This window comes from Mobula hypostoma, chromosome 6, assembly GCF_963921235.1.
Source record: "Mobula hypostoma chromosome 6, sMobHyp1.1, whole genome shotgun sequence".
Classification (NCBI taxonomy): Eukaryota; Metazoa; Chordata; class Chondrichthyes; order Myliobatiformes; family Myliobatidae; genus Mobula; species Mobula hypostoma.
Genome location: NC_086102.1, coordinates 130,907,067 through 130,924,972, shown reverse-complemented (window position 1 = coordinate 130,924,972; position 17,906 = coordinate 130,907,067). Strand labels below are relative to the sequence as shown.

General features: G+C 46.0%; 1 protein-coding gene across 2 annotated transcripts in view; it reads right to left on the bottom strand.

The window, feature by feature from the left end:
- asb18 (ankyrin repeat and SOCS box containing 18) overlaps positions 1–17,906 on the bottom strand; it is a 59,923-nt gene continuing 42,017 nt past the window's right edge. For both annotated transcript variants that reach the window (XM_063051717.1, XM_063051716.1), the window contains exons 3-5: positions 16,965–17,469; positions 5,942–6,055; positions 1–2,227 (exon numbers count right to left, since the gene is read on the bottom strand). In XM_063051717.1, the coding sequence (XP_062907787.1) occupies positions 2,042–2,227; positions 5,942–6,055; positions 16,965–17,469 (805 nt within the window). In that variant the 3' untranslated portion in view covers positions 1–2,041. The remainder of the gene's footprint in view (positions 2,228–5,941; positions 6,056–16,964; positions 17,470–17,906) is intronic.

The following is a 17,906-nucleotide window of genomic DNA, read 5'->3' as shown; positions in this document are numbered from 1 at the left end:
TCATTTAAAAAGTGAATTTAATCGCACAGTCATTAGACAAATAGTATACCAGACACTTTTGAAATTGTAAATCATTACCCCAAACGCATCAATATATGAACTGGAGTCTTAATGATTTATGATAACATTATAAAATGTTCAAGGAGAATATGTTTTTTTCTCATCAAAATTTCTCTCTCAAAATATTTGTAATTTGCTGCATTCTGTGTAATACGAAAATGTTACATTAATGCTAATGCATTTTAAATTGACAAAGTGTTTTGCCTCTTGTTTGGTATGTTAAATGTTATTAGAAAGACGAGGTTGTGATGACAAAATAAATTTTTAAAAAAATATATAAAACTGTCCGTCGATCCGTATCATTAGCAAACCCCTGTACCAATTAAATACATTGTCTTGTTAATGTCTCGTGTTTTGATGGGTTTTTTTTTGGAGAATGTGCATAAGCTCTTTACCGGAAGAATCTGCTTGTAATCGGGGAAAACATTAAGGGCAAGACGTAAAATGTTGGCACAAATGCGGGGAGGGTCTCTTCTCGAGGCATGCCCTCAGCGACCAGGGAATGCGAGTGTCACTCCGAACGTGAAAGGGGAGCCGGTGGAAGTTTGCGGCGGGATTGGATACTTTCCCCGGGTCTTAAAGCGGAATTGATACTGTCAAGAAGTGTTTCTCGACTCGTTCACCCTCGGTGTATCATGCGAGCCAAATTTGCTTGGAACATGAAAAACCGAGGATCGATTCAGCGGTTTATTGTAACCGCTGCCGTTTCTGTATGGTAATGTCTGAATTTCACAGAGAGGGAATTGCATTGGAAATCCGTCGTTGTGAGACATACACCACCATTTAATCCCTTCAATATCTATATCTAACTGGAACCACTTCCGTTGCCATCTGTTACCAAGTAGTGCCCGAAGTCCGCTGCATAATATGGTACAAATATAGGTAGTGTGTTCAGGGAAATTCTGCCTTATTCCAAGGGATCCGGACAGATCGCTGCAACGTGACACGAATGAAATATCTCTCCAGTTCCTGAAATGAGGTAGCAACTATCCTTTTTAATGCTGTGAATTACTCGGGCGCTGGTGGGGTTAACCCCACTCACGATGGTGCTCTCCTTCAAGAGACGTGACCAATGGTCAGCCGGCTTTCATTGTCAATCTTGTAGCACCATCGCCCCCTTCAGGACACACGGCACTCTGCAACGATACCATCTGAGTGACCGGAGGAGCAGGGACAAGATGACCCCAGTAGGAAGAGAGCACAGTCTTTCAGATCAGGGCAACAATACAGCGGCCAGCAGAGGGCAGACATAAGGAAACAAGCTAGAATTCTTCTTAAACACAACAAGGGATTCTTCAGATGTTGTAAATTCAGAGAAACACACACACAGTGCTGGAGGAACTCAGCAGGTCAGGCAGCATCTATGGAGAGGAATAGGATAGGAATTTTCTTTAAGTCTTCTAAGGCAAAACATACATTAGATAGCTTGTGGTGTTTGTAAACATACGTCAGCATGTTGTTCAGATATGGAAACCCACCATTGGAAGGTTACCTTGGAAAAGATGTTGGGAAATTACTTTGGATGTTGATGCTTTGACTCATCATAGACACACATGTGCAATTCATGCGCACGTACAGTACACACTTTACTCATACTGCAGCCTATATCACTGTTGTTTAACTTCATGTTTGTTAAAGTGGCACAAAGATTCCCCTTCCCAGCAAATGACCAGCCAGATACAGGGCAGAACCTCAAGTTCTGTCATCAGTGCAGGAGATCCCTCAGCCATCCACGTTTGTCCCGAAGCTTACTTTTAACACTTTCAACTCACCCGCCAGAAGAAATGGTTTATTTCGATCAACACCCCTACTCCTTTAATCATTATAAACATCTAAATTTCAACAGAGAGATTCCCTCAAAAGTCCAGAGAATATAGGCTCCAAACCAAGTAGCCAGTGATGCAGACTCTTTGGCTTTTGAACTTCTTGCAGTGTTTGCTGTGCAGTGAAGCAGAAGATGATGGACCGACATCCAAAGGAGTTAATACACCAGGTCCTCTGGCTCCAGGAGAAGATATCCATGTAGGCGCTTTGGGATTGGTAGCTGGGGAACGATGGTGGAGCACTGCTTTCCGAACAGCTTCCTGGCAGCAAATCGGCACAGGTGTTGCAAGGAGCGGGGGCCAGAGGCTAGGGCAAAGAGGGACTCATAGAATGGCCGATGCACCTGGGGAGCAGAGAAGAGTTAGCACTCACTCAGTGTAACCATGCCATTAAATGGAATGTGTTCTTCCAAATGGAGGAAGGTTAAGGGTAGGAGGCGGTGTCTGAGGCAAGAGGTCACAGGTGAGAGGCAGAAAGTTTAGAAGGGATTTGAGGGGAAAATGTTTCATACAGAGAGCGTGGTGGGGTACTTACATGTTGGCACTTGTGGGCTGCCCCCAGCACGTCACTAGGTCGTGCTGGTTGTTAATGCCAATGACGTATTTCACTGTATGGTTTGACGTACATGTGATAAATAAATGAATCCGAACCTCCTGTCATCCACTTTCTTGGTGAACCGTGCTTAGTTCTATGACAGATGTAGCATTAGAATTCAGTAACCGAAAATAGGCACCGAAAGACTGAGCAGAGGACTATTTTCACCGCAGCTGAGCTCCTGGCAAGTTTATCAATCCGTGAAAGTGGCAGCACAGGTAAATAGGATGGTGAAGAAGGCATTTGGGATGCCCGCTTTCATTGGCCACAGTATTGCGTATAAGGGCAGGGATGTCAAGTTATATTTTTACAAAACTTTGGTTAAACCAGACCTGGAGACGTATGTTCAGTTCTGTCCACTGCTCATTGAAACCTATCGAATATTGAAATGTTGAGGTAGAGTGGATATGGAGAGGATGTTTCCTACAGTGGGGGAGTCCAGGACCAGAGGGCACAGCCTCAGAATAGATGAACAGAGATAAGGAGCAATTTCTTCAGCCAGAGAGTGGTGAATTGCTGGAATTCATTGCCACAGATGGCTGTGGAGGCCAAGACATTAAAGTGGAGGTTGAGGTTCTTGACTAGCTAGGGACTCAAAGGTTGAGAAGGATAATAATCAGCCTTCATGGAATGTCAGAGCAGACTTGATGGTCAGAGTGGCCGAATTCTACTTCGATGTCTCATGGTCTAATAAAAAGGAAGTGAAGGGGCTGGCAAGGTTGCAGAGGAGGTTTATCAGGATGGTGCTTGTGATGGATTGTATCCATTAAGAGGTGAGGCTGTACTTGTTTTCTTTTGAATGGAGGATGCTGAAGGATAGCATGTGGTACAGGTGATGGTGCGTAAATCACGACGTTACAGGTGTAAGGTGAGAGGTCGAAGGTTTAGTAGGGATCAGACATGCATTGCCTGAGGGGTGGTGGAGGTGGAGACCCTCAAAACTTTTAAGAAGCATCTATACAAGCACTTGAATCATCAAACACAGAAAGTAACTGACTGAATATGGGACTGGATGAGATAAGCAGAATGGTTAGTATGGATGTTGTGGGCTGAAGGGCCTGTTTCTTAGACCATAGAACAGAACAGCACTGTATGGGCCCTTGGGCTCATGATGTCCTGTCGTAAACCTACTCTACAATCAATCTAAGCCTTCCCTCCTACACAGCCAATAACACACCACAGAGATGAGGAGGAATTTCTGTAGCCAGAGGGTGGTGAATCTGTGGAATTCATTGCCACAGGCGGTGTGGAGGCCAAGTCATTGGGGATACTTAAAACGGAGGTTGATAGGTTTCTGATTAGTAAGGTCCTCAAAGATTATGGGGAGAAGGTAGGAGAATGGGGTTGAGTGGGATAATAAATCAGTTTTGATGGAACGGTAGAGCAGACTTGATGGAGTGGATGGTTTAATCTGCTCCTATGTCTTATGATCTTATGGTTACAGACGGAAAGTGAGCTAAAGCACCCCCCCACCTCCACCCCCAATGCCCTGAGTCCCACTCCGCACCATAGTGTATTATAAGACGATAGGACCATAAGACATGGGAGCAGAATTAGGGCATTTGGCCCATCATGTCTGCTCCAGCATTTCACCATTGCTGATCCATTTTCCTCTCAGCCCCAGTCTCCTGCCTTCTCCCTGTGTCCCTCCATGCCCTGAATAAACAAGAATCTATCAACCTCTGCCTTAAAAATACCCAATAACATGGCCTCTCCTCCACAGCCACCTGAGGCAATGTATTCCATAGACTCACCACTATTTGGCTAAAGAAACTCCTCCTCATCTCCATTCTAAATGGACGTTCATCTATTCTGAGGCTGTGTCGTCTGGTCTTAGACTCCCACACTATTGCAAACATCCTCCCCACATCCACTCTATGGAGGCCTTTCAGAATTCAATAGATTTCAACGGGGTGCTCCCCTATCCTTGGACCTTCAGCCCTTAAGGAGGCTTCCAGTCGAGGTAAGTGGATGAAAATGTCAGGAATAGGACTCCCTGTGAATTTACTGTGGTCACTTTTAGCACAATTGCTGTAACATCACTCAAATACAAATCATTATTCATTCAAGCAATCTTTAATCCTGCCTAGGTGAGTCCAACTACTGCAAGGCAATGTGCTTTCATGAATCAAGAAAGATGCTTGCTGGAGGGAGGAAAATTTTTCAGAACGATCCCACAGTGAAATGAGAAAGGTTTGATTGCAGTAGCACATTACTTGGGGATATACGATGGAAAGAGTACAGAGAAAATTTACAAGGATGTTACCAGGACTTGACGGCCTGAGTTAAAGGGAAAGGTTGAACAAGTTGGAACTTTACTTCCTGGAGTGTAGGAGAATGAGGGGGAGATCAGTTAGAAGGGTACAAAATTCTGAGAAGTGTAGACAGGGTAAATGCAAGCAGGTTCTTTCCACTGAGGTTGAATGAGACTAGAAAAAGAGGTTATAGGCTAAGGGTGATAGGTGAAATATTTAAGGGAAACCTGAGGGGGAGCTTCTCCACTTAGAGGGTGGTGTTCGGGTGGAACCAGCTGCCAGTGGAAGCGGGTGAATGTGTATTTGATTTCAACATTTGAGAGAAATTTGGATAAATACGTGGATGGGAGGGGAATGGAGGGCTATGGTCCAGGTGCAAGTCGAGGGGACTAGGCTGAATAATAGTTCAGTATGGACTAGATGGGCTGAAGGGCCTGTTTCTGTGCTATAGTGCTCTGGGAGTCAAAATAATGAGTGGACATAAGAGCAGGAGAGTGGGAAGAGTAAGCAACTAGTTCCAACACTTCGCACTGCCTTATGAGTACATTGGGCTAGCCTCCTCTACCGGGGGACGATCAAGTGGAAATCAGACAACTAATTTCAGTGTCTATATGTTCATCAGCAATTAGGAAAGTTCTACCAGAGGAGTTAGTCTGAGACCAGGCAATTCGTCACCGTGTATACAGGTTTTCATATGGGACACAGTACCCAGGTGAAAATATATCGGACACCTTTCTCCAGGAAATAGAAGGGGGCCTGGTAGAGGTCTTTAACATTACCGAGAGCTTGATAGAGGCTAGACAGAGAGGAGTTTCCACTTGTAAAATAGCCACAAACCAAAGACTCTTAAGTATGAGATACTCTCCAGTGAATTTGTTGCTGTACTCTAGGAGAAACCTGTTTAGTCCAGCAGTGAAGAAATGGAGAACTGTTGCTCAGGCACATTGCATGGAAAGTTTTGAGGGAATTGGATAAATATATGATAAATGAAGGCAGGTGAGTGATATAAAGCAAGGTGCAAGAGGCTAAGCTGCCTGAACGAAAGTGAGAGATCTATTTGGGTATTGTACGTTCTGGGTAATGATATGGATTAACAGTGTTGATAAAAAATCATGTATAATTCTTGTAAACCATTGGTTCAAACACAAAGATGTGATTTCCATCATTCCGTGCTGTAAGTTTCAGTGCTTTTCACCAGAATGGTATACCTGAAATATTTCCTTGGGGACAGCTTCCATCCACTCCTCTGTGACCTGAATTTGTTGGTAGGAATTAAACAAGACTTCGACAGTTTTGGGAGAATCCGCACAACTTTTCAGCACCTGGAAGGAAAACAAGTCACTGAGTGGTTTGTAAAAAAAAATTAACTCCCGCTTTGATCCATACTCATGCATCGTCCTTCATGTCTTTGGTGTTCTGAGAGACAACAATGACTGCACTTGGCCAGAGAGGTTCCTCTCCGTTCCCTCCTCTTGGATACAGTTCCCATGGGGAATATGAGCAGTTCTGTTCCTTGTGGATGGAGACGGAGGAGTGAGCAACTACTTGACCATGGTATATCAGACTGCTGTATCTGAGGCTCACTCAGAGACCGTTTTGCAGCCTTTCAGCTGGGTAGTTCAAGCACTCTATTCAGTCATTTGCCTGACAAAAGGCAGATATATAACACTTCGACGATCCATAATCCTGGTGATTTGGCATTAGCCTCGTCAGGTGATATCAACACATACCCTTCCAACTCACTATGACCCCATACCCCTCACTCCCCTTCAGCTCACAGGGTCCTCCATTTAAACTGGTTTTACTGCGGACCCCTTAAGCTTCCTGGGTTCACAGTGTAACACCTAAAAACCAAAATAAAAGTGTGTCACAATATTACAGGCTGTCCAGCACAATACCTGCCGATTTGATTTGACGCACACACATTTCACTGGATCTTTCGATGCACACTTGACAAACAAAGCTAACCTTATAAACAGGAATAGCATCAATAGTCCAGAAAACTGGTCGCGAAAGCTCCAAGTGTGCTGGATTATCAGAGTTTCACTGCAGAAGCAGTGTGCAAGAGTTCAGGCATTCAGACAAGGAAGTGATAAACTTTTTAAAAAACTTATTATCACTTAGAATTCTGCCCACGGTGTCCCTCACACTGATGTTCCGACCTCATGTTGAAACGTTCCAAACACCTTCACTGCCTCAAGGCAACTTAAGGTGCCAAGAGACGGTTTACGACAGTAATACAGGCCCTTCCCCAGGATATGGACACATGACTTATGGCCAGACCGTACGAAAATGTTGAGTATTTGGGAGACCAGTGGGATGGATTTGCCAAGTACTGTGGGGTCTGCAGCCATCTTCTGCCAGTTGGGAATGGACATTTCCGAACCAGAATCAAGTTTAGTATCACTGGAATATGTCGTAAGATTTATTTTGTGGCAGCGGTATGTTGCAATTATCATCATCATTACGTACCGTGTCGTAAGACGTAGGCGATCTTGGTCCCATGATCATGATTGTTGCGGCAAACTTTTCTACAGCAGTGGTTTGCCATTGCCTTCTTCTGGACAGTGTCTTTACAAGATGGGTGACCTCAGCCATTATCAATACTCTTCAGAGATTGTCTGCCTGGCATCAGTGGTCGCATAACCGGGATTTGTGACATGCACCAGATGCTCATAGGACCATCCACAATCTGTTCCCGTAGCTCTGTGTGATCCTGATTGGTGGGGGCGAGGGTGCTCAGCAGGTGCTACACCTTGCCCAAGGGTGAGCTGCAGGCCAGTGGAGAGACATATTTCTACCCCGCCACCCACACATTGCTATACATAATAATAAAAACTATAAGTTACAAAAAGTATATAAAAAAAGGAAAATTAAATTAAATGAGTAGTGAAAAAAGAGAGGAAATAATACTGATGTAGTGTTCGTGGGTTCATTGTCCATTCAGAAATCTGATGGCAGAGGGGAAGAAGCTGTACCCCATACACTTCCCAACACTGTTTTCCATCTGCCACTTCTCTGCCCTTTCTCCTTCTGGAGCCTCTCTACTACCTCAACACTATCTGCCCCTCCACCTACAGTATCTTGGTATCATTTTCAAACTTGGCCATAAAGCCATCAATTCTGTCATCCAAATCATTAAAAAGATGCAGTCCCAACACAGACCCCTGTGGATCTCTAGTCACCGGCAGATAACCAGAAAAAGCTCCATTTATTCCCACTCTTTGCCTTTTGCCAATCAGCCAATGCTCTATCCATGTAGTATCTTTCCTGTAATACCATGGGCTCTTATCTTATTAAGCAGCCTTATGTGTGGCACCTTGTCAAAGGCCTTCTGAAAATCCAAGGACACAACATCAACTGTTTCTCCTTTGTCTATCCTGTTTGTTATTTCTTCAAAGAATTCCAACAGATTTGTCAGGTAAGATTTTCCCTTCAGGAAACCATGCCTATTTTATTATGTGCCTCCAAGTATTCCGAGACCACATCCTTAATGATTGATTCCAACATCTTCCCAACTACTCAGGTCAGACTAACTGCCCTATAATTTCCTTTCTTCTGCCTCTCTCCCTTCTTGAAAAGTGGAGTGACATTTGCAATTTTCCATTCCTTTGGAAACGTGCCAGAATCCAATGATTCTTGAAAGATCATCACTAATGCCTCTGTAATCTCTTCAGTCACTCTTTCGGAACCCTGGGGTGTAGACCATCTGATCCAGATGATGTTTCTATCTTTAGACCTTTCAGTTTCCTTCTCTCTAGGACATCACTTCTGCTCCCTGACACTCTCAAACTTCTGGCATACTGCTAGTGTCTTCCACAGTGAAGACTGATGCAAAATACTTATTCAGGTCAACAGTTACCTTGTCCTCAGTTACTACCTCTCCAGCATCATTTTCCAGCAGTTCCATACCTCCTCTTGCCTCTCTTTTGCACTTTATATATCTGAAGAAACTTTTGGTATCCTCTTTAATATTATTGGCTAGCTTATCTTCCTATTTCATCTTTTCCTTCTTTATGACTTTTTTGGTTCCTTCTGTTGATTTTTAAAAGCTTTCCAATCATCTAACTCCCCACTAATTTTTGCTCTATTATATGCCCTCTCTCTGACTTCTATGTTGGCCTTGACTTATTTTGTCAGCCACAGTTGCATCATCCTGCCTTTAGAATACATCTTCTTCTTTGGGATGTATCTATCCTACACCTTTCGAATTGCTCCCAGAAACTCCAGCTATTGGTGTTCTGTTGTCATCCCTGCTGGTGGTCCCTTCCAATCAATATTGACCAGCTCTTCTCTCGTGCCTCTGTAGTTCCCTTTACTCCACTGTAATACTGATACAGCTGACTTCAGCTTCTCATTTTCAAATTGCTGGGGGAGTTCTATCATATTATGATCACTGGGCCCTCAGGGTGTCATGGTCCGGATCGGGGTCCCTTTAAATTTACTTTGTTTATGTTACGATCAGAACTTTTGATTCCCTGTTTTCCTGGGTCCCTCAGCTTTGGTGATTGGAGGCAATTACTCTCGACTGAACCGGTAGTTTATAGTCTCTGGCTTTCAGCCGTTTGGGGCGGAAGTGTCTGCAAAGCCACGGCGTGCCAATGTCATCTGGCCGGAGTAAGCCTTGTCTCCACCCGAAGCGAGTGCCGGTAATTCGCCTTTCCTCACCGGAGCAACCCTGTCCAGTTACCTCGCCAAAGCGAGCCTGCAAAGTTTCCTTACCGAGGTGGGTCCGTCAGTTAACCCGCTGGAGGGAATCAAGAACCGCTGTCTACTGTTCCCGGGCCGAGTCGAGAGCTCGCCACTACCTGGAGGCTCCAAGTCAAGTCCTGGTCCTGGCGGCATTCTAGCACCAAGTCAAGTTGTGGCCCTGGTGGTCTGTGATTCCTGTCCTACCACCCTGTCTGAATCCCTTCTCTGCCCCTCTCGCCTCTAGCCCTCATCTGCAGCCCCCGCCCGCACTTCGGTCTAGTTCTATTGCCAGAGCTAGGTAGGTACTGTCTGGTGTTCTTTCGTGTTGGTCCTGTCTTGTCTTGTCCTCGCCTCTGTGGGCTAAGTCTGGCTGTCTTGCCATTGCCCCGCAGGGGGTCATGTCTTGTCCTCGCCTCCGTGGGGTAAGTTAGGCCGTCTTGCTGTTTCCCCACGGGGAGTCATGTCTTGTCTTGTCTTGTCCTCGCCTCCGTGGGGTAAGTCAGGCCGTCTTGCCGCTGCCCCGCGGGGAGTCATGTCTTGTCTTGTCTTGTCCTCGCCTCCATGGGGTAAGTCAGGCTGTCTTGCCGTTGCCCCGCGGATGGTCATGAGTCCCGGCCCTATGTCCTGTACGCAAGGAGGGGTCCCGACTCTGTGTTCTGTGTATGTGTCCATGTTTCCATGTACCTGCTCTCCCGAGACCGAGGCTCTGTGTTCCCATGTTCCTCCTCTCCCTAGACCATGTCATGTCCTTGCCTGGTTCTGGGGTCCGAGCCCGAGGCAAGACCCAGGTATTGGGTCCTTGCCCAGTCTCGGGCTCGGAGTCCATACTCTAGCCTCTTCATGTCTCCTCTAGTTCTGGGAGCTGATTCCGAGTCCAAGCCCAGACCCTTGGTCCCAGCCTAGTCGTAGTCCTGAGTCCCTGTCCAGTTTGCTATTCCTGCTCCTGCCTTGTCTCCTGGTATTGAACAATAAACTAAATCTATGTAACCTCACAAGATGTGTCTTGTATTTGGGTCCACCCTTGCTCCCAATGCCCCGCCATTGTGTCACAGAGTTCCTTTACCTTAAGCTCTCTAATCAATTCTGGTTTATTGTACAACACCCAATCCAGAATAGCTGATCCCCTCGTGGGCTCACCCATGATCTGCTCTAAAAGGCCATCTGATAGGTATTCTACAAATTATTCCTCTTAGGGTCCGGAACCAACCTGATTTCCCCAATCTACCTGCATATTGAAATCCTCCCTGACTATTGTACCATTGCCTTTTTGACATGCATTTTCTATCTCATGTTGTAAGTTGTAGACCACATTTTTGCTACTGTTTGGGGGTCTGTATATAACTCCCATCAGGGTCTTTTTACCCTTGCAGTTTCTTAGCTCGACCCACAATGATTTTATATCTTCTGATCCTATGTCACCTCTTTCTAATGATTTGATTTCATTTTTTGCCAACAGAGCCACCCCACCCCCTCTGCCTACCCACCTGTTTTTTCAGTACAATGTGTATCCTTGGATGCTAAGCTACCAGCTGTAATCTTCTTTCGGCCACGATTCATTAACGCCTGCAATGTCATACTTGCATCTGTAACTGTGCTACACGTTCATTTACCTCATTCCGTATATTGTGTACACTCAAATATAACACCTTCAGTCACGTATTCATCACCCTTTTCAATTTTGTCCCCCTTTACATTGCAACTCATCCCATTGACTGCAATTTTGCCCTGTCATCAGCTTGTCCTTGCTAACCGTCTCACTACACTCTGCCTCTGTTTGTAAACCAACTACCCCGTTCTCAACACTATCATTCCAGTTCCCATCTGCCCGCCAAATTAGTTTAAATCCTCCCAAAAAGCCCAAACAAATCTGCCCACAAAGATATAGTTCCCTCTCGGGTTCAGGTGTAACCCATCCCTTAACGTCGAACTCTGAACCCCTGCTCCCTGCACCAGTTCCTCAGCCACACACTCATCATCCCATTCTTACCCTCACTGGCACGTGGCACAGGCAGCAATCCAGAGATTACTACCCTGGAGGTCCTGTCTTTCAGCTTTCTACCTAGCTCCTTAAAATCTCTCTTCAGGACCTGCTCACCTTTCCTACCTATATCATCCATGCCAATGTGTACTAAGACTTCGGACTGCTCACCCTCCCCCTTTAGGATGTCGTGGACCTGATCTGAGACATCCCTGACCCTGGCACCAGGGAGGCAACATCCCATCCGGTATCTCTATTATGTCTCTATTCCTCTGACTATGGAATCTCCTGTCACCACTGTACTGCTCTTCACCTCTCTTCTCTTCTGATCCACAGCATCAGACTCAGTGCAGAGACCCAGTCACTGTGGCTCCTCAAGGTAAGTGCCCCTCCTGACAGTATCCAAAGTGGTGTACTTATTTTTGAGGGGAATGGCCATGGGAGTACTTTGCACTGGCTGCCCATTTCCCTCCCTTTTCCTGACAGTTACCCAGTTACCTGACTTCTACAACCGAGGGGTGACTACCTCCCTGTAGCTCCTATCTATCAGTCTCCCATATGAGCTGAAGGTCATGGAGCTGCAGCTCCAGTTCCTTAACATGTTCTCTGAGGAGCTGCATCTCGTGCACCTGGTGCATATGCGGTTATCCAGGAGGCTGTGTCATGGTCTGGTCCATGAATCCCACATTCCGGTTCACAGTCCGGTCCATCGAACCGTATTCCAGGTTTTCCAGTTTTCCCTTGTCCTGTTGTGTGCCTTAATTGAGGCACATGATTCTGATTGTGGACTGGCTACATAAATAGCTCCTGGGTTCAGCTTCAGTTGCTGGACTGTTCCCTTCACAGTCCTCCTGAAGCCTTGGCCTGAAGACTTGCCTGCAACCTTGCCCGTATTGCTATAAGACCATAAGACAAAGGAGCAGAAGTCGGCCATTCGGCCCATCAAGTCTGCTCCGCCATCTTATCATGAGCTGATCCAGTCTCCCGTTTAGTCCCACTACCCCGCCTTCTCACCATAACCTTTGATGCCCTTGCTACTCAGATACCTATCAATCTCTGCCTTAAATACACCCAATGACTTGGCCTCCACTGCCGCCCGTGGCAACAAATTCCATAGATTCTCCACCCTCTGGCTAAAAAAATTTCTTTGCATCTCTGTTCTGAATGGGCGCCCTTCAATCCTTAAGTCATGCCCTTTTGTACTAGACTCCCCCATCATGGGAAACAACTTTGCCACATCCACTCTGTCCATGCCTTTCAACATTTGAAATGTTTCTATGAGGTCTCCCCTCATTCTTCTAAACTCCAAAGAATACAGTCCAAGAGTGGACAAATGTTCCTCATATGTTAACCCTCTTATTCTGTTAGGTTCGATTGCCAGAGCAAGACTGGAGCCTTGCTGTGTCTAGATAAGGAACTGTCTTTCATTGTTTGGAACTATCTCTTTGTGTCCACGCCTTTGCTAGGTAGGTCTGGCTGTTTGCTGCTACCTTGAGTTGGGAACTGTCTCTGTGTCCACGTCTTGGCTAGGTAGGTCTGGCCATTTGCTGCTACCTAGTGTTGGAAACTATCTCTGTGTCCATGCCTTCGCTAGGTAGGTCTGTTTGTTTGCCGCTACCTTGTGATGGGAACTGTCTCTCTGTGTTCTGCGCTCCTGTCTCCCAAGACCAGGGCTCTGCGTTCCCGTTCCCAAGACCAAGGCTCTGTGTTCTGTGTTCCCGTCTCTCAAGGCCAAGGCTCCATGTTCCCATGCTCCAGTCCTCGTCCAAGGCTCTGAGGTTCCTGTCTCCCAAGACCACATCATGTCTTCGCCTAGTTCTGGAGTCCAAGCCCGAGTCAAGACCCAGGTTCTGGGTCCTTGTCCAGTCTCCGGCTCGGAGTCCAAGCCCAGGCTCCTAGTTTCCAGTTCCTTGTCCTGGTCCCGCTTGCCTAGCCAATGTCCTAACCCAAGTCTGTGTTCTTGTCCCAGCTCTCTAGACAAGTCCTGTTCCTAGTACTTCAGTGTCTGTGTCTTGCATTTGGGTCCGCTCCCAGAGTGCCCCGTTATGACAGGCTGGAGGTCTCCCAGATTCCTATATCTCACACACAGAACAAGTGTTCCCTTGACTTCTCCACCTGAAGTCCACAATCAATTCCTGGGTCTTACTGATGTTATTGCTGTGACACCACTCAACCAGCTGATTGGTCTTGCTCCTGTATGCTTCCTCATCACCATTTGCAATTCTGCCAAGAGTAGTTGTGTTGCTGGCAAACTTACAGATGGCCTTTGAGCTGTGCCTAACCACACAATTGTGGATGTAGAGAGAGTGGAGCAGTTGGCTAAGCATGCATCCTTCTGGTGCGCTCGTGTCGGTTGTCAGCGAGGAGATGTTATTTCCAATCTGCACAGACTGTGGTCTCCCAGTGATTAAGGTGAGGATCTAATTGCAGAGGGAGGTACACAGGCTCAGGTTTTGCAGTTTGTTGATTAGGGTTGAGGGTATAATTGTGTTGAACACTGAACTGCTATAAGTATTGCTATTGTCCAGGTGATTCAAAGCTGAGAAGACAGCCAATGAGATTGCATCTGCTGTAGACCTGTAGATAGGCAAATTGCAATGGGTCCAGATCCGCTTGCCTTGTCTCCACACTCCAAAGCCACAACAATCGGGTGGGGGGGGTGGTCTAGGTCAAGTTGAACAGAGCTGGGAGTGCTAAACAGACCCATTTGCTCACTCACTGATCTGGGGTGGTCTAGGTCAAGTTGAACAGAGCTGGGAGTGCAAAGCAGACTCATTTGCTCACTCACTGGGTCAGTGAGGCTGGCTGCTCTTCCTGTGCCTGCGTGCTCTACCATCACAGCTGTTTCTGCGACTTTCTCCCACGCACTGTTGTTCATCTCCAACTTACAAAACCCGATGAAGGGTCTCAGCCCAAGACGCTGACTGTTTATTTCCCTCCATAGATGCTGCCTGACCTGCTGAGTTCCCTTGTGTGTGTTACTCTGGATATCCAGCATCTGCAGAATCTCTTGTGTTTACGAGCAATTTGGGTTATGAATTGTTCTCAGGAATGGAGCCCTGTCATAACCTGGAGCCAGCCTGTATCTGGAGTGGGATGGTTGTTCCAGAAGGAAAGATGGATGGGCTAGCCTAGGTTGGAGTTTGGAAGAGTAAGAGGGAGCTGGACTGATGAGGTCAATGTGAAGAGAGCGGTTCCCAACAAAGGAGAACTAGAACTGGTGTCAGTAATTAGAAATAGGGGATGTACATTAAGGTGGAAATAATATGCATATTTTTCCTTAAGAAAATTGTGAATCTTTGGAAATCTTTTCCTCAAAGTTTGATAGAAAGAAAGTTGTTGAATATTTTTAACGCAGAGGCAGATAGATCCTCATTAAAGAAGGGAGTGAAATGTTATCGGGGATAGTGGGAGCACAGAAATGAGGTTGCATTTGGTTCAGCCCTGATCTTACTGGTGACAATACAGTCCTGGGAGGCCAAGTACCCATTCATATGCTGTAAAAGGTGGCATATAATTGCAAAACACAAAAGTAAACTAAAACAATGCTGGAACATTTCACTGAAAGATAATAACCTTGAAATGTTAATTCTTCCTTTCTCCGGGTGGCATGGTAGTATAGTGGTTAGCACCAGGATTTACAGCACCAGCTACAAGATCGGGGTTTGATTCCTGCTGCTGTCTATAGAGAGGTTGAATATTCTCCCCCTGACTGTGTGTGTTTCCTCCGGGTGCTCCGGTTTCCTCCCACATTCCAAAAGAGGTACGGGTTAGGTTTGGTGATTTGTGGGCATACTGCTTTGGCACCGGAACATGGTGACATTGTAGACTTCCCCCAGCACAATCCTCACTGATTTGATGCAAATGACACATTTCACTGTGTTTTTCCAATGTACATGTGACGAATAAAGCTAATTTTTAATATTTAATCTTTAATCTTTCTCTGTCATTGATATCAGGAATGCTAAACACTACCATAATTAGCTTGATTTATTTATTATGAATGCAATTTTTTCTTTTGCCATCATGTACATTCCCTGTAGGTGTCTAACTACCACTGTCTTTGTTCTAGTATGTACTCAGAGATTTGCTGATGGGTTGTTTGAGAATGGAGCCCTGGCCAAGTTGGCTGCCAGGGGCAGGACGGGGAATAACTGGTTGGGAAGGTTGTTGCTAAGTTGGATATTAAGTGAAAGATTGAATGGCCTATAGCTGTCTCTGTGTACCATGCCCCTGACCATAAGTCATGTTCACGAGTTGCTGCAAATTTCTAGTATCACCACTACTTTCGTTCGGACCTGGTTTCCTATGAATGTCTTTCAAAAGGGTCATTCATGATTAGGTGTAGGCTACAATTGTGATTGTTAAGAACATAAAGTCCCAAACACTGAGAGACTTTGCTAATGACATCGCAGTAACTGGGCCAGTGTTTCAGGCCCTATTCTGTGTTAGAGGAAAATCTGAAGCAGAGATGAAACACCTATATGTTGTAAAGAAAAATAATTGAAACAAGTGCACTATTGCCTGGATCCTTGCACCAAGTCTCAATCGCATCAAAGCCTACATTGACTTCCAACATATTGTTTTAAGATTTGAGTCCTGGTTTTCAGTTCATTCCATCACCTGCCATCTCTTTCAATTCCACAGATCTTTGTACCATTTGTAAGCGTGAAGATTTGTCTCCGCATGCTGTGTGATCCTGACACTGAACCTCCTCCATGTTGGGTAGATGGATTCGCTTCATTTGTCACATGTACATTGAAACATACAGTGGAACGTGTTGTTTGCGACGAATCAAATCACCGAGGGTTGTGCTGGGGGCAGCCTGCAAGTGTTGCTTCTGATGCCAACATAGCGTGCCACAACTCAGAAACCCTAACCGTGTGTCTCTTGGAATGTGGGAGGAAACAGGAGTACCCAGAGGAAACCCACGTGGTCACGAGGGAGAATATACAATCTCCTTACTGATAGTGGTGGGAATTGAACCCTGATCACGCTGCTGGCACTGTAAAGTGATTGCGCTAACCACTGTGTTACTTTGTCGTACCATTATCATCTTTTCCTCTTCTTAAAAACTTCCCTCTAATTTTTTTTTTGTCACTTCTCTGATTATATTAACTGTTCGACAATCTTTCAGTGATCCCCTTAGGATATTTGATAATATTGTTGCTTCTGTTAAGTGCAAGTTGCGGCTGAGAAGTTGCCAGTTAATGGGAGGTGCATTTAATGGGTAGAATTTCCTTAACTCATCAATGGGTGGCACACTGGTGAGGCGGGTAGAGCCATTGCCTTGCAGCCCGAGAGACCTGGGTTCATTTCTGACCTCCCTTTGACCACGTGGGTGCCCTAGTGTCCTTCCACGGCACAAAGATGTGCAGCTTGGCAGGTCAATTGACTGCTTGACGTCTGTGTGTCTGTGGAAGTTAATGAGACTAGGATGAACGTAGGACATAGGATTAGTGTCAATGGGTGGTTGATGGGCCTTTATCCATGTTGTACCTCTCTGTGACAGCCACTCATCTCTGAGTAGCTTTCTCCGGAGCAGTGAGCACTGATGTTACCTTCAGAAAGGCTCCTGGCCACACCCTTTGAGATCCGTGATTGAGTAAAGTTTGTACTGTGCGTTGGGGTTCAAGTTCTTTCTTGAAAGGAGCAGCCTGTATGGCATTGGCCAAGGGGGAGCAACCGTTGTAGTCAATGGCGTTGACGTCTGCTCCGTGCTTCAGCAGCAGCTGGACCAGCTGGACGCTGGCATTTCGGGAAGCCTTGTGCAGTGGGCTCCGCTTCTCAGTGTCCACAGAGTTCACGTTGGCGCTGTACGCAATCAGGAGTTTGCACACCTGCAGATAGTCCTTCTGCTTCGCCAGTTCCACCGCACTGGCACAGGCGCAGCTCAGTGGTGACACCTGGTGGACATTCATGACATCCACAGAGGCCCCGTATCTGAGATAGAGGTGGGCATGACTATGAAGACCCTGCTTGGCCGCCACATGCAAAGGGGTCTCCTGATCCTCCTCGGTCAACTGGTTGACATCTGCACGATACTTTAGGAGTAACTTTGCACACCTAGACAAGGGAAGCAAACCAGGAAAGCATTACTCTCACTTATAACCTGAGGACACAGTGAATAAGCAAGGGTTTTTCTCTTTGGAGTGAAAGAGGATGAGAGATGTGTACAAGATCATAAGAGGCAGAGATCGAGTGGATAGCCAGAGACTTTTTTCCCAGGGCAAAAATAGCTTATACAAGGGGGCATAGTTTTAAGGTGACTGGAGGAAAGTATAGGTGGGATGTCAGAGAGGTAAGTTTGTCTCCACAGAGAGTGGTGGGTCATGGAATGTCCTACCAGGGGTGGTGGTAGAGGCCGATACAGTCGGGAATTTAAGAAACTCTTAGTTAGTCTCATGGATGATTGAAAATTGAAGGGCCATACAGGGGGCAACAGCGAGATTGATCCTAGAGTAGGTTAAAAAGTCAGCACAACATTGTGGGCTGAAGGGCCT